This window comes from Mobula birostris, chromosome 1 (genome assembly GCF_030028105.1).
Source record: "Mobula birostris isolate sMobBir1 chromosome 1, sMobBir1.hap1, whole genome shotgun sequence".
NCBI classification, from domain to species: domain Eukaryota; kingdom Metazoa; phylum Chordata; class Chondrichthyes; order Myliobatiformes; family Myliobatidae; genus Mobula; species Mobula birostris.
The window spans coordinates 156,392,516-156,413,146 of record NC_092370.1 but is presented as its reverse complement, the minus strand read 5'-3'; the positions used below and the strand labels follow the sequence as shown (position 1 = coordinate 156,413,146).

Here is a 20,631-nt window from a genome sequence, read left to right as displayed (position 1 = left end):
CCACAATTGCTGTCAGCCCTCATTGCATGGCCAAGGTGGAAAACTGAGATGTAACTCTCAGATTTAAAATTCAATTCATTTTGAAAGATGATTTCAAGATTCTGAATTTTGCAGAAAGTGGTATGGCAAATAAGCCAGCATCCTCTCAAATCACAATTTTCTGGAAAATGGTTCCTCTCATAAAACGTTGTCTCCTGGCCACCAACAAAATTCTTAAAACTGACAGGTTCTGTCCTGGTTTATCACTACAAGTGGAGGAGAGAGCATAGCAACCCATCAGCCACTTACTTGCTCGCCTACTAGGTCGTGTTCAGCAACGTCTGAATTTTAAAGCTCTTCTCACTTTCAAACCCCTCAAGTAGCTTCATTCCTCTTCACTTGGTCTATAACCTTGCCAATTTCTGTTTTCCTCCAATTCTGCCTCTTGTACAATTTCAATTTTAATTACCCTTCCTGATGTTGGCTGATTTGAGCCCCAAGCTCTGAAATTTCCTTCGTTTAAGCCTCAACAATTCCCTCCCTTCAAGATGCCTGATAAAACCTACTTCCTCAACTCAGCTTCTGCCAGCTTACTCCAGCATCTCCAAACCTGGCTCAATGCCAAACATCAACTGACTTCAGTTTTCCTGTGAATAGTGTGGTAACATTTTACTAGATCATGGCCAGTGTCTAAATGTCAGGTTTTCTTGTGGGATGAAATGAGTAAGTAACTGGGAACTAAAAAGAAAATCAGTAGGATTGAGTGATACAAATTCCCCTCAAAAAAAATTAACCCGTCCATTACCCGTGGCTGATTTTCTGCACTCTGGCTGTTGACAGGATTAAGCTGTTTCAGCTTCATAGTCCATAACCATTAATCATTCAAGTTAACTTGAGTAATTAATAAGAGATCTGCAGACCTCCAAAAGACATAAAAGAGAAATCAAATTCTGAAGTAGAAGACTGGTCCCCACCACCTCCTGCGTTACAATGCAATTCCAAATGGTGAGCAGACTGGTAAAAACACACCAATTAACAACTGCAATCTGCATCATACTCACAAAAAGGATGCACAAAACACATCGTCTTCGTCATCCTCGTCACTTGACTCCCTGTCCCCACATTTGGCACTTGATGATCTTTCACACGATGTGCTCCACTCCACTGAACTGGTTGTAACCGGAGGCGGGGCATTTTTTTCAACATCATCCGACAGAATCCACCGGTTCTGGTGGTCTGCCTCGGACGTTTGTTCGGAACATTCTGTGCTCGAGTCGAGGGCCGGCTGTACTTCATGCTTCTCGATCCAGGCGTTGTAGTACCTCACAATGTTTTCATGACTTAGACGTGACAGCAGTGTCACCTCAACCTTTATCCTGCGGAACTGCTTACTGTTGGGATTCACCAGGATGCGTTTGACAGCATAGTAACCGCCATCCAATTTATTCTTCACCTAAATGAAACATAACACAGCAGGTAAGGCAATAGGACTGTATAAAGTTGGAATCGCCCAATTTGTTCTCCTTTGCTTACCCAAAGTTATTGACCTTACAAGGGTCCAGGAAAGACTCAATTCACTCAAGCTCTTTGAAATGAGGGCTTGAGCAAAAGTATCCCAACCACTTCAGTCACAGATCAAACAGTATGCACAAAGCTCAAACGATAAAGGCACATTTCCCTGTACTTGCCCAGTCACATCCAGTTGCACAGCAGTCCAACTCATCCCTTGAACATTGTACAACCTTTACTGCAAAGGGTTGGAGTTTAAAAATAGGGAGTTTTTGTTACAGTTGCACCAGTGTTGATGAGGCCACACCTGAAATACTATGCACAATTTCGGTTTGCTTTAAAAAAAAAAGATATAATAGCATTAGAGGCAATCTGCAGGAGATTTCCACCCCATTCCCAATATGAGGGGTTGTCTTATCAAGAGAAGCAAGACCATGTGTCTGCATTTATTGAAATTCTTAAAAAAGTAAGTCATCTTATTGAAACATACAAGACCCTAAGAAGGCTTAAGCAGATAGATATTGCGATGTTTTCAACAGTGGGTGAGTCAAGAACAACGGAATATACTTGCAGATACAGGGTTTGTATATAAAATCATTAAAAATTTAAAACTACTTCTCTCAAAGGCCAGTGAACCTCTCCCTGAGGCTAGATCATTAGATATAATTAAGATGGAGTTAGATAAATATTTGGAAGATGAAGGGATTGACGGTTATTGGAAGCAGGCACAGAAGAGGAGCCCAGCTTATTAGCTATGATGGTAATGAACGGTGGAACAGGCTCGAGGTGTGTACTCAGGCTCCTACGCTTTTGTGTTCAGAAGAATAAGGAGCAAAAATGAAGACAAAACAGCGGGTTCTGAGGGTGTGCAGGAACAGAGGGAGTGGTGCAAATATATATAGCAACAGAATGTGTTGAAACTGGTCAGTAAAGCACATGGGATCCTGGTAATTTGAGGATAAGAGGTTTGTACACGAAAAGGGTATAAAATGCAGGAAAGCTCTATTGTTAGTAGTAGAAACATTTCATACTTTTAACAACAGCTATAAGTATAAAATGTAGCAAAGCTCTATTGGGTGCCGTAGTAGTCTAGCGGTTAGTACAATATTATTACTGCTCGGGACATTTCAGAATTTGGAGTTCAATTCAGGAGCCATTCTAAGCAATCTCTGTACATCTTCCTCAAGGAATGCATGGGCTTTCCCTGGGTACTCCGGGTTCCTCCCAGTCCAAAGACAGGTTAATTGTCCTGTGATTAGGTGAGGGCCAACCAGGGTTCTGGGGTTGCTTGAAAGGCTGGAAGGGCTGACTCCGCACTCTATCACTAAATAAATAAACCAGCTGATCCGGTCTGCCATTTCATCCAATTCTGATCACCCAATTTAGGAAAGATATCAGAATAATGAGAGAAGGTGCAGAAGAATTACTGGAACTGTTTTAGGAGGAATTTTACTATCAGGTTGGATCTTCGGTGAAAGAACACAGAAGATTTTGCAGAGATACAGAAGTTGATAGAGGGTTAAGCTAAGATATTGAGAGAAGTATTCTCATTACGACGATCAAAAAGGTACAGAGGAATGGAGGATTGTTGTTATAAAACACAGAGTTCCTTGCCCGTAGGGGTGATGGAAACAGAATAAATCAGTACCTCTGTATCTTCATTAGCTGAGGGTGGGTTATCAGCACACTAGGGATAGTTACTGCTGTCCCCTTATTTAAGTTCTGTCGGGGTAAACGAGGGTACTACAGGCTGGTGAGCCTAATGTCCAGTCATCATCATTATGTTCCATGTTGGGTGACATGGTCCTTGAACATAATTGTTCTTGGCATATTTTTCTTAAGAAATGGTTTGCCATTGCCTTCTTCTGGGCAGTGTCTTTACAAGACAGGTGACCCCAGCCATTATCAATACTCTTCAGAAATTATCGGCCGAGCATCAGTGGTTGCATAACCAGGACTATGCACCAGCTGTTCATACGACCATCCACCACCTGCTCCCATGTCTTCACCAGACTCTGATCGAGGAGGCTAAGTAGGTGCCACTCCTTGCCCAAGGGTGACCTGCAGGCCAGTGGAGGGAAGGAGCACCTTACACCTGCTTTGACAGAGACATATCTCCACCCCACCACCCTAAACCCAGCCTATTGTTAAATGACAGAATCAGATATGACACTTCTGTTCTTGACCAGGTTCAATGGTCAAAGCAGGCTGTAAAACCTGAATTCAGAGCCATTGCTACTGAGCTGGTGCCTTCTGCTGCAACATTAAACTGAGACCTTGTCAGTTCCCAAGTAACTTTATGAATTCCAAGGCCCAGCCTTCTCTCTGTGCTCAGAACTATCCTGCACACAATATTACCAAAATAAATACCAGCTTATTGACCTCCTCAATATCCATCTGACTGCATGGCTGCTCTTGTAACATGGACAATTACATTTTAAAAGTGATCCATAATTTGGGACCCGTCTCCACCATCAAAAGTATCTACAGGACACACTGCCTCAGGAGGGCAACAGTCATCATCGGAAATCCCCACCACTCAGGCCAGGCCATCTCGCAGCTACCACTGGGAGGAGGTACAGAAGCCTGGAGTTGCAGAACACCGGGTTCAACAACAGCCACTTCCCTGCAAGCCAACCGGCAGAACCCCAATCATTACAGTTTACCAACACTAGAATCATTTTGATCACTTTGAACCAAAATAAACTTTGTGAATTTTTCAATAGATGCATTTAATGTCAGAGAAATGTATATAATATACATCCTGAACTTGTTTTCCTTTGCAATTCTTTTGTGTTTTCTTGTAAAAATTTACATAATTTAAGGTAGTTGGTTTTTCTTGTGAACGCTGCTTATATGATGCAATGTTTCTGGGATGCTGCTGCAAGTAAGATTTTTATTGCACCTGTGCATAGACATTGACTTTGAAAACCTGCTGAAAAGGCACAGAGATGATGGAGAATATCTAACAGATACAATTACAGTAGCAGGTATAATTATGCAGAATGCTCCAGACATTCTCTCTTCTCTCAGGCTTCAAACACACACCAACAGCATCAAGAGCAGCTTCAACCCCAGCCCCTCATTATAAGACTGCTGTACGAACTTCTTGTACATTAAAGATGCACTCTCAGTCTCACCATTCACTTCGGCTTGACCACTGCACTGTGCTTTCTCTGTGGTTGTAACACAATATTCTGCATTCTGTTACTGCTTTTCTCTTCTACTACCTCAATGCAATTGGTTTTTAAGATGAGCAGTATGGATGGCTTGCAAGACTAAGCTTTTCACTGCATTCCAGTATATGTGACAATAACAAACCAATAGCAGAAATGGGGAAGAGAAACAGAAACACGAGGAAATCTGCAGATGCTGGAAATTCAAGCAACACACATAAAATGCTGGTGGAACGCAGCAGGCCAGACAGCATCCATAGGAAGAAGCACTCACAACACGCTGGAGGAACTCAGCAGGTCGGGCAGCATCCGTGGAAAAGATCGGTCGACGTTTCAGGCCGGAATCCTTCGTCAGGACTGAAGAGGGAAGGGGCAGAGGCCCTATAAAGAAAGTGGGGGGAGGGTGGGAAGGAGAAGGCTGGTCAGTTCCAGGTGAAAAACCAGTAAGGGGAAAGATAAAGGGGTGGCAGAGGGGAGGCAGAGAGGTGATAGGCAGGAAAGGTGAAGAAAGAATAGGGGAAACACAATGGGTAGTAGAAGGAGGCAGAACCATGAGGGAGGTGATAGGCAGCTGGGGGAGGGGGTAGAGTGACATAGGGATAGGGGAAGGGAGGGGGAGGGAATTACCTGCTGAGTTCCTCCAGTGTGTTGTGAGCGTTGCTTTGACCCCAGCATCTGCAGAGTATTTTGTGCTTATCCATAGGAAGAAGTTAGTCCTGACGAAGGGTCTTGGCCGAAAACGCCAACTGTGCTTCTTCCTATGGATGCTGTCTGGCCTGCTGTGTTCCACCAGCATTTTGTGTGTTTTGATAAAAGAAACAGAAGATCGGTTTGGACAAGAAAGTTCAGAGAAGATTGAAAACCAGTTTAGTTGTTTGGCTCCTTCTCATTCCCTCATGCAGTTACTCCACAAAGGCAAAATCAAAACAAACTGCAGGAAGAACCAAGTGGGCCAAGCAGCATCTATAGAGGCAAAGACACAGTCAATATTTCAGGCTCCCGACCCGAAATATCAACCTTCTGTGAATGCTGCTGAGCCCACTGAGTTCTTCAAGCAGTTTGTTCTTTGCTCCAGATCTCCTGCCTCTCGTCTCTACTCCAAAAGTCAGCTCATTGCCTGGAGGAGGCTGAGCAATTTTAAAACTCCACTGTTTTCATTTTTAACACAGGTGACTAGCTACTTGGTTTTGCCTTCGTGGAGTAACTGCATGAGGGAATGAGAGGACAGATTAGCTATAAATATCACGTGTTAAGTAATATTCAGAAAACAATTTCAGTAATGAACTTAAAAGTACAGAAACATTTCAAAAATTTGTTACTCTCTCTTAAAATTACCTTGATGACAGCTCCAAAGGCACCTTTCCCCAGAAGTTGCAGCTCCTCAAACTCACTGTAATAATGTGAGTGTTGCTTTTGGACGTCTGTGTAGAGTGAAGCTTTCAGAAGCTGGCTACTTGGGACAACAGTTTCTGCACAGTCCACTCCTCCAGCCAAACCTGATAAGAGAGCAGTCTATCATACTAATTTGTTTGTTATGTGTCCTGTTGTCTTTCCATGACCATGATTGTTCTTGGCAAATTTTTCTATAGAAGTGGTTTGCCATTGCCTTCTTCTGGGCAGTGTTTTTACAAGACAAGTGATCCCAGCCATTATCAATACTCCTCAGAGACTGTCTGCTTGGCGTCAGATCACATTAATAGGGTGTGCATGATAATAGTTAAGGGAAAATTTGCCATCACATATAGTCAAACATCGAACCAAGATCATCACCACCTGTACTTGTAATTAGACTGATCCTACTCTTTGAGGAAACTAAACTCTAACAAAGGTGCATGGTGTAAGCAAGCAGAGCTGGAAATGGAGAACAAATCATTGAGTGCTGCAAAATACATAATTCAACTTGATTTCCCATCCTTCAGAAAGTTATGAAAGAAAAGCAGTAATTAAGATTTTGCTCACAACCTCAAGCTTCAGAGAAGACAGTAATCAAAGACTGGAACACGAAGATAAATGGGAACAGTTGGAGCAGAGACTGTCAAAAGAAAATTAGCACAAACATGTAACTCTATATGAAGGAGCAGGAAAACTTAAAAGTCAAAGTAATATACGACATAAGTACAACATTGAGACAAAAACACTTATTACTCATAGCACAATGTCCATGTAAAAACTGGATTTAACTTTTGTAAAAATTGTGTACAATTCAGTATAACTTATGTTTCTGTTGTACATGCTGCTCATGTGACGCTACGTGCCTGTGTTAGTGCTGCATGTAAATTTTTCAGTGCACACATGCAGACATATGACGACAAAACTCAATTCTTATCGAGTATTTATTCCCCAAGTCAATTATTTAGATCTGCTCCAATTCAAGGACATTCCAGGCACTGGCCTCTGATGTTACTGTCTCTGGTTTCCGGACTAAAGGATGAACAACAATGTGCGGTTTGTTGATTTTGGTCCACTTACCTTCTGGACTTTCTTCGTTGCCACAGGAAGGAGCACGTGGAACTGGGGGCTTGATAAAGGAATGCTGAAGCAGCTGATGCGGGTTCCAGCGTGCTTTGTCCTCCAAACATACACACCTACAATACAAGCCACATTCTGAGAGACGGTTGGTCTCAACATCTATGTAATTCAGTCATTAACAGTTACAGATGCAAAGGACTGCAGACGTTGTTTGTAAAAAAGAGTAACAAACTGCAGGGGGAGCTCAGCAAGTCAGGCAGCATCTGTTGAGAGAAACAGACAGTTGATTTTTCGGGTTACGATCCCTGATCTGGACTGGTTGACTGAAAAGTTGCACTTTAAATCTGGGTCAAGGACTGAAAAATGAGATGAAGAACGCTATGTAACAAAACATGGTCAGTAAAGCACTGTTATTGATTTGTGAACACATCCATTATACCATGAATGAGTACAAAGCTCTGCCTGTGATTCCATACATCTCTATGTAGGGATTTATCCTGATAAAGCAGAGGGAAGAGGAGGGTGGGAGGGGAGGGGTGCAGCATGGGTAGCGAGAGTGCAAGGCAGGCAGAAAGCGGGGGCGCGGGCGAGAGAGGGCGAGAGAGGGCGAGAGATCGAGGGCACAAGAGAAAGTGATAAAGCGAGGGCGAGGGAGAGGGAGAAAAAGCAATGTCCTAAAGCATACCTCCCTCTCTCTGCTACCCCTACCCAACCCCCCCCCCACAGGTGCCACCTAACCTAATGAGGGTCCCAGTACCTGATGTTCTTATTTCCAGCTCTTGCTTTTCATTGTCTGTTCATCTCTATGCTCTATACTCTACACCCTCGATCGTACACAGTCAGGTTCAAGAAGGGAGAAGTCAGCATTCAACCACTGCTGTCAATAACCATCTACAAAGTGCTTCCACCCTCTAACATTCTCCTGGATATTGCTACCATCCATGCAGTAGAGTTCAAAGTTGAGTTAGCTGCTTTCAGACAGAGTAACAGATGAACATGTAATTGGTCGCTGTTGGTGTTGGGAAATAAATAATTTAGAATCATATTTCTGTTAGTTATGCTTCCCGCCTTTCAATAAAGGTGAACTGCTTTGCTTTCACTGTCAATCACCAATTCATCAGATCAGGATCATTACGGTGCCAGCTCCATGTGGTAGGTCATGGAGTCAAAAGCCACAGAACAGATAATCTTGCTGGCTCCTGATGAAACACCGAATCCCCAATAATTGTGTTTCCTGCTGTTTACAGAAACAGAGTGATAGAGCTTGGAAATAGGTGCTGATCCAACTGAACTTTAACCCTTTCAACCAGAGGTTCCCAACGACCCACAGAAACGTAGAAAACCTGCTGCACAATACAGGCCCTTGGGCCCACAATGCTGTGCCGAACATGTACTTACTTTAGAAATTACCCAGGGTTACCCATAGCCCTCTATTTTTGTAAGCTCCATGTACCTATCCAGGAGTCTTTAAAAAGACCCTATCGCATCCACCTCCACCGTCGCCAGCAGCCCATTCCATGCCCTCACCACTCTGCGTAAAAAAAAACTTAACCCTGACATCTCCTCTGTACCTACTTCCAAGCACCTTAAAGCTGTCCCCTCTCGTGTTAGCCATTTCAGCCCTGGGAAAAAGCCTCTGACTATCCACACGATCAATGCCTCTCATCATCTTGTACACCTCTATCAGGTCACCTCCCATCCTCCGTCGCTCCAAGGAGAAAAGGCCAAGTTCACTCAACCTATTCTCATAAGGCTTGCTCCCCAATCCAGGCAACATCCCTGTAAATCTCCTCTGCACTCTTTCTATAGTTTCCAGATCCATTCTTTAGTGAAGTGACCAGAACTGAACACAGTACTCCAAGTGGAGTCTGACCAAGGTCCTATATAGCTGTAACATTACCTCTCGGCTCTTGAACTCAATCTCACGTCGATGAAGGCCAATGCATCGTAAGTCTTGTTAGCCACAAAGTCAACCTGCGCAAAGCTTTCAGTGTCCTATGGACTCGGACCCCAAGATCCCTCTGGTCCTCCACACTGCCAAGAGTCTTACCATTAATACTATATTCTGCCATCATATTTGACCTACCAAAATGAACCATCTCACACTTATCTGGGTTGAACTCCATCTGCCACTTCTCAGCCCAGTTTTCCATCCTATCAATGCCCAGCTGCAACCTCTGACAGCCCTCTACACTATCCATAACACTCCTAACTTTTGTGTCATCACCAAATTTACTAACCCATCCCTCAACTTCCTCATCCAGGTCATTTATAAAAAATCAGGAAGAGAAGGGGGTCCATTCTACACTATCTAAAGCAGATTCTCTCTACTAATTTCAATTAGGTGTCATTTTATCCTGCACTGCCACAAAAACTACACTTCGAAAACGGCCCCATGTACTTTAATGCATCTGAAGAGGGACAAGTTGCAACTTAAGCACAAATATCAGATTTCATTCACATTCCTAGGAGTAAGATGCAGGCAGGTTATTTATCTTTTACAGCAAAAGCCACATGATGTACTTCCTCAATGGTGGCTATAATCGTCCATCTAAGCTCCCAGTCATCCAAGACAAAACAAATACATTTCTACTGAGCTACTAATGTGGCAAAGATCCGACAGAAAAAACTCCAACAAATGGCATTTCAACTACTGCTCTGAAATGGGTGAAGCTTGCTCATCACCAGTAGGTGCATCTAACAGCTGGTTCCCAACCGTTTTTATGCCATGGACCCTTACCACTCATGGACCTCAGGTTGGGAACCCCTGCAAGAAGCAGAAAATTCCAGTCCACATGGGGATAGGATGACTCCACCAGTGCAAAGCTTGTACCTTACGACTTGCATCAGCACCTCCATAGCAGTGGTGGGGGCGGGGGAAGAATCAGACAGGATTTGCATTTCTGTTCATAACCCGTGTCACATTAGGCATCAAATGATCCATTTACCATCAACTGGGGAGGAAGAGCTGGAAGAAACCGGTAACATTCAACTTACTTGTTAAGGAAATCCTGGAAGTTACTGGGCAGGTTGTTTGGCACAGTTATTGGGTATTCCTTCACAACTGCCCCCTGGCTAAGAGCCAACAAGAGGAGGCCCAGCCTCCAGACATCCCCCTTTTTTCCACTCTTGTAAGGCAGAGCATTCTCACTGAATCGCACTTTCGTCTGCTCAAACACATCCTCCTTGCATATGTCTGCCAGCCTCTTAGAGATGCTGTAATCTGTCAGTTTCACATTGCCTTTGTTGTCCACCAGAACACTGGAGGCATCAAGCACCTTATGCACCACTGAGTTACTGTGGAGGTAGTCCAAGGCTGTCAGCAGCTGTACTGCATAATGCTGGAGCTGGTCGACTGCAACTGGGGTCCCTTTGCTCAGAACATCGGAGAGGCTGGAGCCATTGATGTATTCCACAAGCAGACTGACCACAATGGAGTTCTCCTGCTCCTTACAGCACATCGCCATGTAATGTACCAGATTCTCGTGGCTCAGTTTCAACAGGGAACTAAACTCAGTTTCTGCACCTTGAATCTGGAAAAGAAAACATGATGATTCTAACAGGCAGCATGTTAAATGCACCAAACTTACTTCGGCACCACAATCCCGCCAACAACCCACCAAAGACCCTGTCCAAGAAACGGATGACTGCAAATCCCTGCATTTCCAATTAGCCATTTAGGAGTGGGGAGGGCAGAGAGGCATGCCCCTCTCATTTTCTTTCTCTCCACCCTCCCTTTCTCCTTTCCTCTCAGCCCACCTCTGTGACAGCTCAGTACCCAATGGTCTTGTGTTTCTTCCTTTCTGACAATCCATCACCATTCAGATCATTTGGATAATTATCTGCCTTTCTGTTTTTAGAACCAAAGTGCCTAACCTCACATTTACCCATAACTTTGAAGAAAGGGAGGGGGTGGAAAATGTAGCCCATAGAAAGACTGCAGTGAAAAGCCAGAGAGGTGATCAGGGCAGATCCAAAGGATGGAGCAGTGCCTGAGAATGAAGAGTAGAACTGGCGTTATCCGCTATCATGGAGGCCAGAAAGGCAAGTAGGTCTTGAGAAGTTTGGTGAGACAGAGCTCAGGAGATAATTTGAGACAAGAGAGACAGATGCAAATTCAGAACTGGAGACAGAGAGAGTATTACAGACGTTGGTAAACTAGAGGAATTCAGGATGTAAGCTAAGACAGTTGAATGGATGGTCAGTGAAAATGAAGGTCATTACTTTCCCAAAGGCTTGGATGGGAAGACGGGAAGGCGGCAAGGGCAGGCAAGAAGAATTTGAGAAAGTACTAGTTGTGGAGAAAATTTAGCAGTAATAACTGATAAAAATAATGAATTTCAAGGAGAGTTTGAGAAGAGGGTGATAAGAGTGATAGGGATTAAGCACCAGAAGGTATGATGATCAATGATGGAAGTGTGGTTGAACAACAAATCATAAACAACGGGAACAAATTATGGTATTGCTTTGCACTGTTGTAACTATATGTTATAATTATGTGGTTTTGTCAGTTTTAGTCTTGGTTTGTCCTGTGTTTCCTTGTGATATCATTCTAGAGGAACATTGTATCATTTTTTAATGCATGCATTTCTAAATGACAATACACGAGGACTGAATGTCCTCATAATCTAATCCACAACGCCATTAATTCTGTATTGTACACAAGCTTACTAACCCAGCCATCCACGTTTTCGTCCAGGTCATTTAAATACATCACAAACAGCTGAGGTGTCAGTATGGATCCCTAAGGAACACTAGTCACACAAATCCAGCCAGAATAAGTCCCATCATCTACTACCCCCCATCTTCTATGGGCAAACCAGCTCTGAATCCAAACAGCCAAGTCCCGGTGAAACCCCTGGATCTTAATTTTCTAGATGAACCTCCCATAAGGGATCATATCAAACTCCTTTCTAAAATCCACATCCACAGCTCTACCGTCATCACCTCCTCGAAAAATCCAATCAAGTTAGTAAGAAATGACTTGCCTCATTCACAGCTACGTTGACTGTCCCCAATTTACCATGCCTTTCCAAATAAACGTAAATCCTATCCCTAAGAATCTCCCTCCAATAGCTTTTAGTCTCACTGATTTAGACTCATAGATCTCTAGATTATCACCATTTCCTTTGATGAATAACAGATCGTCATCAGATACTCGTCAGTCCTCCAGGATCTCTCCAGTAGCTAGAGGCATGAAGATCGTGGTCAAGGTCCCAGCAACCTCATCTCTTGCTTCTTTCAATATCCTGGGGTATGTCCCATCAGGTCCTGGGGACTTATCCACCCTAATGTTCTGTAAGATAACCCAGCACTACCTTCTTATATCAGAATGCCCAAGCACATTAGCACACTCATCTCATTATATTTCACATCCTTGGTCTTGGTAAATGCTAATACAAAATATTCATTTAAGATCTCGTCCACATTCTCTGCCTCCAAGCACATGTCCCCTCCTTTACCTTCTCTAGGTCTTTCTTTGCTCATCCTAGCTCTAATTCCCTTCCGGAGTTATTTTCCAGCTTTTTTAAAAAATATAATTCTCAAGGGCTCCATTTAATATTAGTTTCCTAAATCTTACATATACTTTTATTCTTAACTAAATTCACCAGTAGTCTTGACATCTCACTGGAATATATTTGTCCTGTATGCTGTACAGTTGGTATTTAAACAACCTCCACATATCAGAACCTGAAATGTTCAAAAACAACTGTCTCCAATTTGCCCTGTTCCAATTTAATACACTCCTGCAAGGACTAAACTTATCTAAAGTGATCCTAAAAATTTTAAAGTTGGGGTCATTATTCCATAACTGTTCTGCCACTGAAAGGTCACTCAACTGGCCAGGCTTACTTCTCAACACCAGATCTAGTCTGGACCCTGCTGGATGCACCTAACATATTCTCCTCTCTCTAAACCTCTTACACTAAGGATGTGTGTGTGTGTGTGTGTGTGTGTGTGTGTGTGTGTGTGTGTGTGTGTGTGTGTGTGTGTGTGTGTGCGCGCGCGCGCGCGCGCCCTTAACTCCTGGTGGAGTCGTCGGGGTGCTGTCATGACAAGCTTTTGGTCTGCTCATCGTACGGTGTGTCTTGGGCATCTGAAACTTGACAGAGCCCATCCCTCTCAGATTTTTTTTTTACGAGGTCGAGTTGTTAGCTCGACACTCAACCCAGGCACGGATGGAGAGCATGCAAGGGAGCCGGCCGGATTCGAACTCTCGCCCTGAAGTCCAGCGCTGATACCACTACGCCACCAGCCAGCTTCAACTAAGGATGTCCCGATCTGTATTAAGAAAATTGAAGTCACCCCAAAACATCATGCCTGTGGTTCACGCACATTTTCCCAATCTGTATGCATATCTGTCCCTCAGTGCCCTATGGCCCATGAACTGGGGGGGGTGATCTATAGGATAGCCCCATCAGAGTGATTACATCTTTGTTATTTTTGAGTTCTATCCATATAGACACAGAGAATGAGCCTCCATTGTGTCCCGAGTGCAGACGTGACATTATCCCTAATTAATAGTGCAACTCCACCCCCTCATCTGCCCTCAGTCCTGATTTACCTGAAGAAGCTGCAAGACAAGTTCAATAGGTAACAAAGCTTCTCATAAAAAGAGCTGCATAATCTCACAAACCACAGATGGGATCAAAGCTCTGTAGTCTTTTTACACATAATCATGAATAAGACTGAAGAAGCACACAGCAATCCAGAGGAGCCTACTCTAAGAACATGTCTATCTTCAGTGCTGGCAGAGAAAGGAGCTCTTGCAACCACGTGCAACAAGAAAGAATACTGCAGCCCATCGTCATCTATTGAACAGCAACTAGGAACGGGAACAAACACTGCCCTTGCCAGCAACCCAACAAGCCATCTAGAAAAGAAAGTGACAAAGCTTCCATGTGCTCCTTACAAGTTATGAAGGAGATGTGAAGCAGCAGAGATTATTTTTATTTTCAATATTTTTATTAATTACTTGCATAGACAAATACAAAATACATTATGATATTATGGAAACAGAAAAAATAGCAAGAAAATTTCAAGAACACCATTTTTATTTTTGCTTACAGTATGATAGTTCAACAGCACTTTTATTTTTTATTTTATTTACTTATTAAGATACAGCGTGGAATAGTTCCCTCCGGCCCTTTGAACCACACTGCCCAGAAACGCCGATTTAACCCCAGCCGAATCATGGGATAATTTACAATGACCCAATTAGCCTACCAGCTTACTGTCGTCCAGTTACAAGATGCTCAGGATAAAAACACCAGGAGCGTGAGGTACTTCCACTTGAGTCCTTCAGTTTCAGAGACCACAGATGCAGGTCACACTGGTGTAATTGACCACAACGAGTAATAGTACAAGTCTAGCCAATGTGTAAAGGACTTAGGAGTCGGAAAAATCCGTAATTCTCAATGACATTGGGGGGGGGGGGGGGTGCGGAATGGTAGAGCTTACTCCAAGAAAAGAGACGAAAGGACCGGATGAGAGTCAAAGGATGCTTGTGGTATGAAAAATGGAAAATAGTGTAAGATGATCTCATCAACATAAAACAGGAGGCAAAAAAGCAAGCAAGAGCCAATGGACAAAAGGATTCTTCGGGAGGAGAGGAGAATAAGTTCAGAGAAGAGAGAGAGCCACATTATTGGAGGTGAACACCATATTCTCCTTGCATGAGGGAAATGGAAACATTACTGAGGAATGCTCCCTTTAAAACACATAGTAACACCTTTGGCACTCGGCAAGCATACAATTTACAAGAGATTTCCCTGCTATGTTTTAAGTGTTCGCCTCTGTCAGGCAAGCCAGTTGCTTGGCCTTCATTTGAAGAGATTGTCCATGTGATACCAAAGAGCCAGAAATTAGATGAGTTTGTCCAGATTATTTTCTCAAGGCACAGTTAGTCAAAACTGAGAATGTGAATCACTACCAGCTAAAATTATACACTTGACTCGCAGTCTGTGTTCCAGTCCTAAATCTTTAGACCAGTGCCTCCCAACAAACTTGCCACTTTCTGACAAAAATGATAATTAACACCAAATCAGAAGTTGTCCCTTAGAAATCAACATTAATACCTTTTTTTTGCATTCTTCAATCTTGTCCTTCTCCTCACTGGTGAGAAACTTGCCCATCTTCTTCTGCCATTGAAGAACCCACTCATAGATCATCACAAAATTTCCTGTCAACTCTTCGAAAGCGTTGTAAACTGATCGGCTCAGATTTTCACTCTCACCTAGCACACAAAGATGAACAAGCCACTTACATCTCTCAGTAACATCAAGCTCCAGATATCCAAACGCAAATGAGGATAATGAGTTAAACATGCAGACATTAAAAACGTCCCTCACCAACAAATCTTCCCAAGTGTACGGTAAACGCTCTGGTTGATCCTGTGTTAAAGTGTATCACTTTGTGCAGTTTAGAACCGTCTTCATTGCTGCATACAGAAATCTGGCGTTCTCGCCTATAAATTGAAAAATAATTTTAATACTGTTTAATACTAATGGAATTGTTTTTATTAATCAGTTTTAACATAGCAAAATAATTTTCACAGCAGCATTATCAGTCTAATTTGAAAATGGAACCCTCACAATCAAAGCTTAGTCAATATGATTTTAAGAAGAGATGAGAGTGAAGGTTTAGAAAGGGATGAGAAAGATTCACTATTTTCTAAATGGTGAGAAGACCTGTGCAGGAACAAGACTGCAAAGGATCACACATAGGAATCACTTAAATAAAATCAGTGGAGAGTTTTTAAAAAAAAAATTCCTTCCAACTTGCAGACGTTTGTCTAATGGACATCCTGTACATAAAGGATCTCGGCCGACAAAGGAGCTAGTGGAACTCACAGGGTCAGTCAGCATACGTGGAGGGAAATAGACAATCGACATTTTGGGTCAGGACCCCTTCACCATGAAACCAGCAAGATGGATTCGCTGGATGTTTCTGGCTGTAGTCATCTTCTGCCAGGTGGGAACAAAGCACCTCCACATGCCTTCTCTCCACACCAGCACCCTCTACCCATCTGCCAAGCCTCAACAACCAGGGTCTATGTCGAGCCAAGCAGAGCCGGGACTCTCAGCGTCAGTGAGGCCAGTTGGCACCGTTCTTCCGATGCCTGCTCACTCTCCCGTCACAGTTGTGATCCTCTCCCACACACTGTTTCCATTCATTTCCAACCCCCAAACAATTCTCAGGAACAAAATCCTGGGGACTGCCTGTAATCTAAAAGCTGGTGGAATATTGATATTCATCTCAGTGGTTGTGAGCAATGCTGCCTTTATATGCATTTAACATTTCATTCTACAATTCCAATGCCCTCTAGAAGATTACTAAATAGGAAAACAAAAAAATTATATTTAATTCTAATTAAGTAGCTATAATGCTCATACTTGGAGCGGCCGTTGGAACTTGCTCGGCGACGACTGTTCACTCCTTTTTTGTGATCGACTCGGTCCATCGTGTTGTTGTTCAAGCTGGCAGAAGGCTGCTGGTTTAAAGCAGGAATTCTGGAAGTGTTAACTGGAAAGATCTCTTGGGCACTTTCCAACCTTTCCTGGGGTGTGGGGAAAGAAGGAAAGCAAAAGTGGAAGATTACATTCACACACGTTTGAGCATTACATTTGGCTTACGTGGGAAGCTAAATCATTAAAATATTTAGGAATAACCCTGCCGAAGGATCTTTCAACACTGTCACAGGTAAATTATGGGCCATTAATCTCAGAGATAAAAGCAGATATGCATAGATGGAATCTTATCCCCTTTTTAAGTTTAAATTCAAGGATAAATACTATAAAAATGAATATTCTTCCTTGGTTATTGTATCTTTTCCGTACTTTACCGGTGGAGGTGGATGATAATCAGTTCAGGGAATGGGACAAATGGATTTCCGGCTTCATTTGGCAAGGAAAGAAACCTAGAATTCGATATAACACCTTACAGTTAGGGAAGGAAAGAGGAGGTATGGTTCTTCCTTGCTTGAGAAATTATTTTTATGCCTCACAGATAACCCCTCTGTTATATTGGTGTAATAGGGAATATAAGGCTAGATGGAAGGAAATAGAATTTGGATTAGTTGACAGTTTTCCTCTACAGGCCTCAATAGCTGACAAAGGATTGATGGCCCAGTTGGAAAAATTTAAAAACAGTTGGATAAATCTTACATTAAAAGTATGGCAGAAGGTGGTTAATTCATGTGGAATTAATAACATGTTAAAACTCTTTAGATGGTGTGCATGTGATACCGAATTCCTTCCCAACAGAGGAGATAAAAGATTTGAGTTATGGATAAAGAAAGGTCTTACAACCTACCTCTCATTTATACATAAAAGAGTATTACAAAGTTTCCAAATCCTGCAGGACAAACATGGCCTAGAACATAATGACTTTCTTAGGTACCTTCAAGTACGAAACTATGTTAACCAGAGTTGTAGATATACAGACCTATCAACAGTAGAATTAGAATTTTTCAAGATTCTGAATTTGGCTTGCAGTTCAATACCTAGTAAATCAGTTTCTCGAGTATATAATGCACTCTCCCATGCTAAAAATGTAAATACACTGTATATTAAAGAGAAGTGGGAGAAAGAAGCGGGGTTGGTACTTTCAGAGGAGGCTTGGGGGAAAATCTGCAGCTTTCAATGGTCCTCGATTAATTCTTTGACTTGGAGAGAACATTGTTGGAAAAACATCATAAGATACTTCAAGACCCCATATCAGGAAAAATATAAAGATACAAACGTGACGTGTTGGAGAAGGTGCGGCTCCAAGGAGGCCAATCATTTTCATATTTTCTGGGATTGCCCTAAATTAAGTCTATATTGGAAAAGTATTCATAGAACATTAGTTAAGGTACTTAGGTCACAGATACATCTGAACTTTGAGACGCTCTATTTGGGGCATGTATTGCTTCTTGAACAGAAGGAAGATATAAAGTTGCTGCAGGCCCTCTTAGCGGCAAGTAAGAAATCAATCACTAGAAAGTGGCTAAATCCAATACCACCTACATTAGAAGATTGGCACGAAATTATCTTGGAAATATTTAAAATGGAAAAGTTGACTTACTCCCTGAGAATTCAAAAAGAAAAATTTTATCAAATCTGGAATAAATGGATTGAATATATAACCCCAATGCGAGCAGACTTTAGATGACTCTCCTAATGATTTATACTGCTCTTCTCATCAACACAGTAATATTGCTAACATAAGCACCCCTAGTCTAAATGTCTTTTTTTTTTGTTTTCTTTTGGAAAATAGAGAATTAACACAAGTAAAGGGAAAGATTTGGGAAAGGGATAAAAAAATGGAAAAATTAAGTAAATAAGTACATAGGGATTGGATAATTATGTCTGCGGGCAAGAGCAAGCATGAACAAATTAGGATATAAACACCTACAATGGTTGTTACATAGGCTTATATACAACATCTTGGACCAGTGGCAATGGTCCAGAAGAGTTATATGGAAATTATTATTACCATTTTTCTGAACAACTAATACCATTACTTAGCCTAATAGATTAGAATTAGCACAGTACATAATTATCTATTTAAGTGTCTAATTTCCTTTTATATCATCTCAATGTGTACTTAAGAATGTATAAATAATTATAGTTTTATACATATAAAAAAATGGAAAAGGTTATATGTGTGAAAAAAGTACATGATATTTGTGAATTCCTTATCCAAATAAAAATAAAATTTTTTTTAAAAAAAAGAGCATTACATTTGGTCTCAGCATCCTTCCAGAATATAAGCAGCAGGAGTAGACCATTCAGCCCCTTCAGCCTGTCACAGCATTCAATCTGTAGAGTTACACGGCCATTTTACATCCTTGCCATTGACTACAACCTCTAATTGCAAATGTTTCAAACAGAAATTAACCTGCAAGCTGGAGTACTCCACTTGAAAATGTTTGCTTTTGAGGACTTAGCTGTTGGCCTTTTGTCATCCAAGATTTCTGCCCATTAAGCTTCAGCCGTCCTTTTCGTGCAACCCTTCAAAAGTTCTAAATTGGTTTTATATTGACTCCCCATTCTGAAATAACGCATTAATGTCTTTAAATTTAATCTGCAAACCAATTATTTCATCCCTTCTTTACATCCACCTCAATTCTGCCACTGTCCTCCTCACTTTTACTACACTTCCTTCCTTTCAAGAAATACATTCTTTGTATACGTTAATGTAGCCAGCCGGTGCTGTAGAGGCATCAGCACCGGATTTCAAGGTGAATGGTCGGGAGTTCGAATCCAGCTGGCTCCTTCCACACTTTCTATTGTGCTAGGTTGAGTGTTGAGCTAGCAACACGGCCTTGTAAAAAAGCAGTAATTGCTACAGAAATGGCAAAAATGCGCAAAAAGGAACAATATATCAATGTATATCAATACCCATCCAAGTGGGACACTGATGCTTATTTTCCGACAACACAAAAAACATTTTCAGCCTCAGGTAAGATTATGCAGGCACTTTTTCTTAATTCTGCCAAATCTATTCTCCGCACTTCCACAAATGCCTTGTGCACATCAGCTCTCCATGATTTCATCAGGAACTAGATGAAGATTTACATCTCATCCTCTTGTGTATCAGAGGTCTGAGGAGACACATTCCTACAAACCTGCTTGGCCAATTGATCCAGTTTCTTTGCATCTTTCTTTTCTTCTTCTCGCCTCTGTATTTCTTCAAGGATTTCACGTTGCTTCAAAAACAGTAAGAATTTAATATTACATTAAAATATCATTAAACTATTTAAAGCTATATGCAAAAAGCAAAATATAGGGGAACTCAGCAGGTCAGGCAGCATCTGCGGAGCAAAACGAGCAATCCACATTTCAGATTTGGAATCCCTCCAGCAGCTCGTTTTTTGTATCTGCAGCCTTTTGTATCTCCAGGATTCTAAAAGGCAGCTAATTTTGCAGCTGAGAAATGAAAAGCAAGCATACCTCAGAGGAGAAACAAGAGAAAATCTGCAGACGCTGGAAATCCAAACAACACACACAAAATGCAAAGTTTTGGTCTTTTGATAGATTAATACCTTGAACATAGGAGCCATGCTTAGGATATTTTTAAAAGATAACAATATTGGCAGCATGATTGGCTGTGAGAAAGGAATGTTTCAGTTGCAGGAGAATACTAATGGACAGGTATTTGGACAATAAATTTGCAAATGGAACTCAAAGGAATGAACAGTAAATGGTAGAATATTGCAATGTAGTGGAACATGGGAATGGATTTCTAAAGGTAGCAGGTAGATGAATTACTAATTGGTCCATGCACAGAATATTAAAGTAGGCAATCATTGCAGAAAAGCAGTAAGAACATAAGATATAGAAGCAGAATTAGGTCATTCAGCCCATCGAGAATGTTCCTCCATTTCATCATTGGTGATCTAATTTCCCTCTCAACACCAACCTCCTGCTTTCTCCCCGTATCCCATCATGCCCTGACCAATCAAGAATCTATCAACCTCTGCCTTAAATATACGTTTGTACATAGAGACTTG

General features: G+C 41.9%; 1 protein-coding gene across 8 annotated transcripts in view; it reads right to left on the bottom strand.

Annotated features, from left to right (window-relative positions):
* The window catches only part of eif2ak4 (eukaryotic translation initiation factor 2 alpha kinase 4), a 151,521-nt gene that overhangs the window by 110,596 nt on the left and 20,294 nt on the right, over positions 1-20,631 (bottom strand). For all 8 annotated transcript variants that reach the window (XM_072264619.1, XM_072264608.1, XM_072264589.1 and 5 more), the window contains exons 5-12: positions 19,747-19,827; positions 16,529-16,692; positions 15,485-15,600; positions 15,212-15,369; positions 10,131-10,666; positions 7,134-7,249; positions 6,000-6,160; positions 1,041-1,432 (exon numbers count right to left, since the gene is read on the bottom strand). In XM_072264619.1, coding sequence (XP_072120720.1) covers positions 1,041-1,432; positions 6,000-6,160; positions 7,134-7,249; positions 10,131-10,666; positions 15,212-15,369; positions 15,485-15,600; positions 16,529-16,692; positions 19,747-19,827 — 1,724 coding nt within the window. The remainder of the gene's footprint in view (positions 1-1,040; positions 1,433-5,999; positions 6,161-7,133; positions 7,250-10,130; positions 10,667-15,211; positions 15,370-15,484; positions 15,601-16,528; positions 16,693-19,746; positions 19,828-20,631) is intronic.